This window comes from Lepidothrix coronata, unplaced genomic scaffold, assembly GCF_001604755.1.
Source record: "Lepidothrix coronata isolate B3197 unplaced genomic scaffold, Lepidothrix_coronata-1.0 Scaffold7, whole genome shotgun sequence".
NCBI classification, from domain to species: Eukaryota; Metazoa; Chordata; class Aves; order Passeriformes; family Pipridae; genus Lepidothrix; species Lepidothrix coronata.
This window is the reverse complement of record NW_016690187.1, coordinates 10,750,035-10,759,270: the sequence shown is the minus strand read 5'-3', so window position 1 is coordinate 10,759,270 and position 9,236 is coordinate 10,750,035. Positions and strand designations below refer to the sequence as shown.

Below are 9,236 nucleotides of genomic sequence, written 5' to 3'. Positions count from 1 at the left end.
TTTAGCTACCGAGATTAAGTTGCAGAGGCTTCAGGCAGGGCAAAAAGCACATTGGTCTGCCTTTTTTACAGACAGACCTTTGGGCAGGCAACAGCTAAAGCTTTCTACTCCCTCCCCTTTCCCAAGTGTTTGTGAAATGGATTCCCAAAGGGAACTCACTGAAGAGCTCAGACTTTACCAATCCACCCTCCTTCAAGATGGCCTCAAGGAACTTCTCGAAGAGAAAAAGTTTATAGATTGCTCTCTAAAAGCTGGTGACAGAAGCCTGCCTTGCCACAGATTGATTCTGTCGGCATGTAGCCCTTATTTTCGTGAGTATTTCTTATCTGAGCAAAGTGAAGAGAAAAAGAAGGAGGTAGTTCTAGATAATGTTGACCCCAACATCCTGGATATGATTGTCAAATACCTTTATTCAGCAAGTATTGATCTTAACGATTCTAACGTACAAGATATTTTTGCTTTGGCCAGCCGCTTTCAGATCCCTTCTGTGTTCACTGTGTGCGTCTCCTACCTTCAGAAGAGGCTTGCTGTTGGTAACTGCCTGGCCATCCTTCGATTAGGTGTTCTGCTTGATTGCCCAAGACTTGCCTTTTCTGCCCGTGATTTTGTTTCAGATCATTTTGTGCAGATCTGCAAGGAAGAGGACTTCATGCAGCTTGCCCCACACGAACTTATCTCGATTATTTCACCTGACAGCTTAAATGTAGAGAAGGAAGAACTGGTATTTGAGGCAGTAATGAGATGGGTCCGAACAGACAAGGAGAACAGAGTAAAGAGCCTGGGGGAAATTTTTGACTGCATACGTTTTCGTCTTATGCCAGAAAAATATTTCAAAGAACAGGTTGAGAAGGATGATATAATTAAAAGCAACTCAGACCTTCAGAAAAAAGTAAAGATCATTAAGGATGCTTTTGCTGGAAAACTGCCTGACTCTAGCAAAAGCACAGACAAGTCAACCAAAGGGGAGGTGAATGGTGATGTAGGAGATGAAGATTTACTGCCTGGCTACCTAAATGACCTTCCCAGGCATGGCATGTTTGTCAAAGACCTAATTCTTCTGGTTAATGACACTGCTGCAGTAGCTTATGATCCTCTTGAAAACGAGTGCTACCTTGCAGCGCTGGCAGAACAGATTCCCAGAAATCATTCCAGCATAGTCACCAAACAAAATCAGGTCTACATTGTTGGAGGACTATATGTGGAAGAGGAGAACAAGGATCAGCCTTTCCAGTCATATTTCTTTCAGGTACAAGCTTTATAATTATTGCAATAACAGGTTACTGAAAACTATTCTGAGTCTCTCCAAGTGAGCTGTCTAGTCTCTTTGTATGGTGATGGAGACAAGTATCTAGAGAGAGCTATTCCTGTCTCAGAGAAACAAAACCAAGGGACTTGCATCTTCTTTTTCAAGATCAACCCCTGGTGACATCTCAAATATTAAAAGGATTAATATATTCTATCTAAGCACTGGCTTTCACTGTTTAAGGCCCAGATTTTTCATGGTACAGATGCCTAAATATAAGTCTAGTAATATTTTTGTAAAATATCTTTTGTGTATTTTTGTTAACTTCCATGAAATTTGGAGTGCTTTAGCTGATTTAGATCTAATGAGATGTCTTTCTTTTTTTTGCATTTGAAATACTTGTATGACAAGTATTGTGTGTGTTTTAAGTGCAACTTCTGTCACTAAAGCAGCAGAAGTCCTTTTGTCATGTCTACATTTGAAAGCCTAAGGGCATTCCAAATACATAATTTAGAGACAGAAGGCTTTTTTCTTGGCAAACTGTCAGTGTCAGTACAGTAAATACCATGTTTCAACTGAGTTTCAATGTTATGTCTCTGTAAATCTGTATAAATATAAGCCTGATTAAACCAACTGTAACTCCACAATATATTTCAGGAAAATTAGCAAATATACAATTTGGCATTCTTACACCACAAACTAAGTCTATTGTGTTTTAACTACATGTCTTGGGGGATATTTGAACTATTTTATGAGGAATTCTGCAATATGCTGCTGGCCATGTGTCCCATCCTTAGGTACATTGGCCTAAAAGAGTAAAAGTCCTGCTTCAATATGAAATCAAGCACAGTAATAAGCAGTGATAGAATTGTAAAGCCTTCAGATATGAAAAAAATGCAAATATTGCTTAGAGGAGCATGGCTCACTGTGATTTCACACACAATGAAATAGTTGGTTTCAGACATTTGTTATATCAATGAAAGGGAAATCATAGTTTGCTGGGGAGGGTTTAACACTTTCATTTCCTTATGTGGGTATAAAACACTAATCACTGAAGTGCAAAACTAGTTACAGAAATATTCTTCTAATATAAATTATATGTTGATGTCAGAATGTATTTATAGCCCAGAACTGAATAGTCGAAATCTCAGGCTACTAGAAAGGGGCCTCTGAAAAACTAAACCTCAAGACTGATACTAAAAATCAATGAAGTTTTCAAAACCCTACTTTATATGTTGACATCCATTTCCTGAAATCCTGTTCGTTTGCTTGTCATCTTTAAGCTTGCTGCTTTAAGCAGCTTGCTGCTGCTGTTCTGTTTAGTTAAAATACTTGTCTGCATTACTCATGTGGCTGTTGATGTCTCTAAAATACTAATGTGTCAAAACAATTTTTACTTGCTGATCTTCATTTCTCCAGCAGTAAAGTGTTGTAATTGGTAGCTCACAACCCAGGAGAAAGCAAGGCTGCCACTGGCTCGAAAATGTGTGATTAGTTGATGGCCTATCAGCAACAGAGATGTCATCTTCAAGAGTGATGCACTAAGCAAGCTGTGATCTGTGGTAATGAGGAGAATATCTCCTCATTACCACAGCCACATCTAGCTACTGGGGAAATCCACGTCCATGAACTACATTTCACTGTTGCAGTAAAACTTTCTGTCCAATAGCAGTGGTCAATCAAATTTGGGAGATGCATTTTAGCATGGAAACCTTGACTGTGGAACGTACTTCTGGATGTCACTGAGCTAAACCCAGGCTTTCTGTCAAATGCCTTTACACTTGTGCAAGCTCACATCTTACCCTGCCTTCCTGTACAGCATCAAGCAAATCTGCATGCAGTTAAAGTCAGAAAATCCTCTTTTTGAATGTTAGAGATCATTCAGGTTCAATTGCCAGTTTGCAGATAAAAAAAAAAAGCACACCACAGTTCTAGGAAAATAGGTTTTTTTTCTTATGTCCTCCTTCTGCTGCTTTTCCTTAGATGTTTTCAGCATATCAGATGTGAATCAAGAAAGCCATGAGAGTACTTCAGTAGGGATGACATCAATATTATTGCCAAGGGAGCTGCAGTGCCTACCTATTTTGCTTAAGAGTGAAGTCTTTATTCATTGTGTCTTCAGAGATCTTGTGAGCTCTTGAGGGTATTTGTGATGAAACATCACCTCTGTTGCTCTAGGAATTGCAGAAGAAACATCTGTGCCATTTGCCATGTGATATTTCCTGAAAAACTGTGTAAGCACGTCTGGCATCTCGTAGAGATGAGCACAACCAGCTAAACGTATAGGTGTGGAATGGCAGGAGTGTCTGCTCCCTTGGGCGAGAAGAACCACTTTCCAACATGTGATAGGGAACTGAGAGTGAGGGACCTTTAAACAAGGAAGAAGAGCTTAATAAAGAGGCCAAGAAACTATGAGGTGAGCAGACACAAAGAGAGCTGTGTGGCACTGGCTGCTACACTGGCCACTGCATCTCAGCACCATGAAGCAGGGGTCATCATTCATTAGCTGCACCGGGGGAAGGGCAGGTTTTTCAGGCAAGCACATTTGCTGTTAAGAGACACTGAGCGCATTTAGATAAATTCTGTGCAACAACATTCATTGTGTGGATTTTTCCTCTTTGCCTTTCCTAACCCTCCCTGTTCGGATGCTCTTTCAGCTGGACAGCATCGCTGGTGAGTGGGTGGCCCTTCCTCCACTGCCATCAGCCAGGTGTCTCTTCGGGCTGGGAGAGTCCGACGACAAGATCTATGTAATAGCAGGCAAGGACCTTCGCACGGAGGAGTCGCTGGATTCAGTACTGTGCTATGACCCCACGTATGTTATAACATTTAATTATGCCCACTGAGGACATGTAGATGGCCCATTATTAGTTGAAAGAGCCTAACAGTGATCTTTTTGTTCCAGGGCAATGAAATGGGGGGAGATCAAAAAACTACCCATCAAAGTATACGGCCATGCTACTATCTCAAACAATGGATTGATATATTGTCTTGGTGGAAAAACTGATGATAAGTGAGTCTCTTTCATGACAATTTATATTATTTGTTTGGTCCTTAACAGATTGTATGTCCTCACACTCAGAAATCAGCGTTTCCCTTTTTTGCATCTCTTGATTAAGGTTGCTGACAAGTCTGGCAGAGGGGAACACGTTATGGTTTGGAGGATATTGTGTTTGTGATAAGTTAAATTGCATATTAATTGTAATCCCAACTTGTTATTTTAATGACCATACTTATTTCCAAGGCAAATTTTACTTACACTGCAGATACACAGTAGTTAGCGTGTCTAAGCTCTGAGGATCCTCACTGAAAGTGTTCTTTCCTCTCAGATAGAAATACCTAGGTGCCATGGAATTACTGTCTCAGTTTTTCCAGTTTTCTGACCTGTGATACCTGTTATACCTTAATAGGTATAACATTAACAAAATAAATGTTTTCACTCACGCTGAACATGTGGTGGTAATTTTTAAGTGTTTGTATAGGGGATTTTTAAGATACAAATTTGTCAAATCAGCCAAAACACCAGCATAATTTTTCCTTTATAACCCTTCCCATATATTCCTCCACAAATCCATCTGAATTGAATATGCTGGAAAAGGATGTTGTCTTTCTCCTCTAATGTACAGTGAAATTGCTGTCCTGTGTAATATAAACAGCATTTAATATTTGATTTAGTTCTATGGATGTGATTAGTGCTTTGTAGACGTTGCAAAGATTCCCAGATTAGATACAAGAAAAGATCTGCACGAGAGGAAAGAGGTGTTATACATAAACCCACACAATCTACCTCAACTAGGTCTCACTTGGAACAAGCCAAAATTTCATGAGACATGATCACAGGTTTTCTTTTTCCTCCCCAGGAAATGCACTAATAGACTATTTGTGTACAATCCCAAGAAAGGAGACTGGAGAGACCTGGCTCCAATGAAAGTGCCTCGCTCGATGTTTGGAACGGCGATCCATAAGGGCAAGATTGTCATTGCAGGTGGTGTCACTGAGGAAGGCCTTACTGCATCTGTTGAAGCTTTTGATCTGACCACCAATAAGTGAGTACAATATTCAAGCTATTTTAAGGAAGTGTTTTATCATTGAAGCTTTAGGAGCTCCAAAGTAAGCCACAAAGGTGTTCAGGTACCTGTACTCCCACTGAGACATTTGGTCTACAATCACATCTTTAGCAACAACAGCAGCAGTTTACAGAGCCCATCTCTGGCCATTTTTCCTGCCCCACATGCATTTGTCAGCACAGCTACATTGCAAACATGCTCACCACCCTCTTTTTTTTTTTTAAGTCTGATTACTTTCCCAATTTAGTTGACCCCACGACACATAAACAGGTGTGGTGCCATAATAGGGAAGAAGTGGGAGAATGAGCAAGGGCGGTGCAGTCTAGTTGAAATAGCACTGGCAATAAATGTGAAACCCTGGCAAGAGAAATCGGGTGCTTGAAGAGGACCAGCTCAATGTCCTTCAGGTACTTGGCCTTGTGATGTCTTGCTGTTCACTTACCTTGTCACAGCAAATGCCATTTACCACTGATTATTGACATACTTATTTAATATGAAAACTCCAGGAAGACTTCAAATGTATGTGCATGCTCTGAAATACTATATAGAAAGAGTAATGACAAAAGAGAGTAAGTCATACCTGAAATTAGCTCACTTATTTGGTCTATATACTTTCCAATACTCTTCTACACAGCCAGAATCTTTTGCAGTCAGCATCCATCAAATGTTTATGATTTTCTAGGCGTTTATACACTCTGCAATATGTCTTTCTAATCTTAATTTTCTTTTTTTTGTTACTTTCATTACTTTTCCTTCCTATCACCTTCTTTACAAACTTTCATTTCAAATAGTATCAGTAAAACTCTATTGTGACAGCTCAAACTTGTAAGTGGTCCTGAATGCACCTTTATCTTAATAAGCACTTCTGCTCTATATTAACACATTTGCCTGTGCTGTCTTCACTGACATGTGGCATTGCAGCCTTCAACCTCATAACAAAAGCATTAACTTAAATGTATGCTATCCCAAAGAGACTTGCTTCTAAAATTTAACATTACAAAACAGGCATTATACAAGAAGTAATTCCATGAGGGAACTTCTAACTTTACTTCTATAGAAAGCAAAGTGAAGGTTATTTGTTACCATGATGTCTGGCACATTCTCCTTTTCCGTTGTTCAGAAATATGCAGCTCATGGTCTGAAAAATCTGCAGGTTCTTGTCTTGGTTTATTCTATTTTCTTACAGTCAAGTCACACAAGCAAGAAAGAAAAATTGGCCTATTAATTTTAATGTTGAGATTATCCTGAAGTGGGATGTTTGTGTGTTTTATATGTTCATAGGTGTGAATTGGCAGAAAAATTGAAATTATACTAATGAGCACCAGTGATTATTTTTTTAGCTCAAATTATTATGCCAATGCCACTTGAATATGCATTTTGGAAACTATAAGGAAAAATGAAGTATATTACTGATGATGGCACCAGGGAATCTGTAAGAAGTGGTCTCTGGGACAAGATGTCATCACAGTGTAATTGTGTCATTTAAGACCTGCAGAAATCCCTGTGGGGATGGAAACACTGAAACTTACTGCTAATAAATCTCAGAAATTTTTCCTTTTACTAAACCATTCACTCAAGTGGCCTTGGTTCCTGAATTTGTGTCACTCAGAGGAGTATCTTAGTGCATTCAGTTTACAATACTTCTCACATGTTTAAACTTGAGTTTTTCTTTTCATCTTTAGATGGGAGGTTATGCCTGAATTTCCCCAAGAGAGAAGTTCCATCAGTTTAGTCACCTTAAGCGGAGCTTTGTATGCTATTGGAGGCTTTGCAATGATTCAGCTTGAATCTAAAGAATTTGCACCTAGTGAAGTCACTGACATATGGAAGTAAGTTTAATTTTAGTCACACTTTCCTGGTGGAAACTGAGGTTTGTAGACACTGGAGGCTAACGTTATTTTTCCGTTTAACTCTGAAAATGATCCATAGCACAGGTTGTAAAGCACTTGTTGACAGATAAAAAAGTTTGTCAGAAAGTATCAAATAAACACGAGACTTGGATCAGATGACTACTTCCACCTACAAATCATTTGACCGGTATGAGTCATGATCTTCAGTTTCTTTAAAAGAGTAAGTTGCCATATCACTTGGCAGGTTTAGCCTTGCCAATAAAAACATTCTCATGATATTCTTATGCAGAAAAGCATGTGTACACAGTGGCCTGTACATACTGATGTTTTAATAGTCAAATGAGTAACTGTTCCAAGAGAATTGGAATTCCCTATCTCCTAGATTTTTTTTAACCTACTCACAGTATCAGTGATAAAACATCATATCTCTGCTGAGACTCTTCACTTGTTAATGTAAATTGAGAAGTTTTAATTGGCAGTAGGAGGGATTCCCCCAAAAAACAACTTTATATGCAAGAATCTGAAGAAATAGAGAAGGGATACTTAAGACAAAGAGGAAGCTTTATACAAGTAATTAAAGCATGACAGAGCCAGCAACAAGCTTTAGGGACCAGGAAAAGGACAACTCAGGCACAAGAACATCTTTCTGTTCTGATCCAGAGGACAAAAGCAGCCTTCTGTGGCATCCTTTAGCACATGGCTGCTACAAGCCTTTGCAACAGGTGCACTATCCTCCTTTTCATGTATGTGTGCTGAAGCATGAAACTAAGAAGCTATTTTCTAACCTTATTTTTTTAAATGCAGGTATGATGATGAAAAGAAGGAATGGATTGGCATACTGAAAGAGATCCGATATGCTACTGGAGCCTCCTGCCTGGCTACACGCTTAAACCTCTTCAAGTTATCAAAACTGTAAACAAAATGCTGGAAGATATGATATGGTGAGGGAGTTTCAATAGGCTCTTCTGGTTTTGTTGCATGAAAATGTCCCCAAATGGTACAGTTTTATAACAGCGTGCTAATTATACTGGGAACCGTTAAACAGTTCATTTGTCTGTCCACATCTTAAGATATTTACTAGTTAACCAGCAACCACTGAATTTTTGCCAGTGTTTAAAATCCTGAAGAGCTCTAATTAACATTGATTAAAATAAATTAAGATTTCGGCAAGGACTCCATTTTTCACACTGTGAAATTGCAAATAAAACCAGTTAGACTTCCTTGCACTCCAACAATCCAGGATATTGGTGGCTTACCCTCCAAACAACGCCCATGAATTAACTGTTAAGTTAAATACAACTAATAGGTAGCTAGTTTTATTCTAACTGGTAGTTTGTATAGCCAGATTTCCCCTTTCAGCAGCATATGTAAATCCTGTACTCTTCAGCAATATCTTGGAAATATTTTTATCACAGCCCTCAAAAAAATAATTTAGCCTTGAATTGAAATGCATGTTAAAAACAAAAGGGGCTTAATACTATGTGGCCTAATAAATGCCAGTCTCAGCCAAAGCTGTACTAGTAGCCAGACTTAAGGGAAGAGAGAGAAGTTCACAAGGTTAATAGCTCTAATGTTTCACCTACTATGTTTAGGCTTCTAGTAACAAGGATTTTCGACTTTTTTTATGCTTTTATATTTATTTCCAAAGCAAATATTTTATGGAAGTTTTTCTCAGAGATCTGAGGCTGATAACAAGCATTCATAAAAAAGTCCAAAAAGAGTTGATAATCAGTAAATACCTATGACAGAGAGGACTTTTTCATCTAATAAAGAGTTGATGCATTTTGACATTGAAAACTTTTAACAATTAAACTTTGTTTTTAAAATTATAAAAGTATCACTTGATGGTGTCTTTTTTAGCAATCAGCTCATCATCACTACCATATTGACAGGACACAGATTTTAGTACAGCCTTTGCCCAAAACAGAGCACTCAGTTTTCTTTAAGTAGAGTATCTCCTCAAAGGATTTCATAAATCTAAATCTAATTACAACTGATGTAGCAGGAAAACTGGAAAAGAAGCCCACCATACCTGACTGAATGGCAATTCCAATTATCAAATGACCCCTAGCACTG

General features: G+C 38.6%; 1 protein-coding gene across 1 annotated transcript; it reads left to right on the top strand.

Moving 5' to 3' along the window:
* The first annotated feature begins 53 nt into the window (after positions 1–53).
* On the top strand, positions 54–8,989 carry KLHL41 (kelch like family member 41). Its single transcript, XM_017836730.1, has 6 exons — positions 54–1,246; positions 3,901–4,058; positions 4,149–4,256; positions 5,104–5,289; positions 6,993–7,139; positions 7,965–8,989. The coding sequence occupies exons 1-6, from the start codon at positions 137–139 to the stop codon at positions 8,074–8,076; spliced, it is 1,821 nt and encodes a 606-aa protein (XP_017692219.1). The 5' UTR covers positions 54–136; the 3' UTR covers positions 8,077–8,989.
* Positions 8,990–9,236: the final 247 nt, after the last annotated feature.

Coding starts and splice junctions, on each gene's coding strand:
- KLHL41 (XM_017836730.1), top strand. CDS start 137: ATGGATTCCCAAAGGGAACTCACTGAAGAGCTCAGACTTTACCAATCC. Junction 4,257..5,103: donor GGTGGAAAAACTGATGATAA/GTGAGTCTCTTT, acceptor TTTCCTCCCCAG/GAAATGCACTAATAGACTAT. Junction 7,140..7,964: donor GAAGTCACTGACATATGGAA/GTAAGTTTAATT, acceptor TTTTAAATGCAG/GTATGATGATGAAAAGAAGG.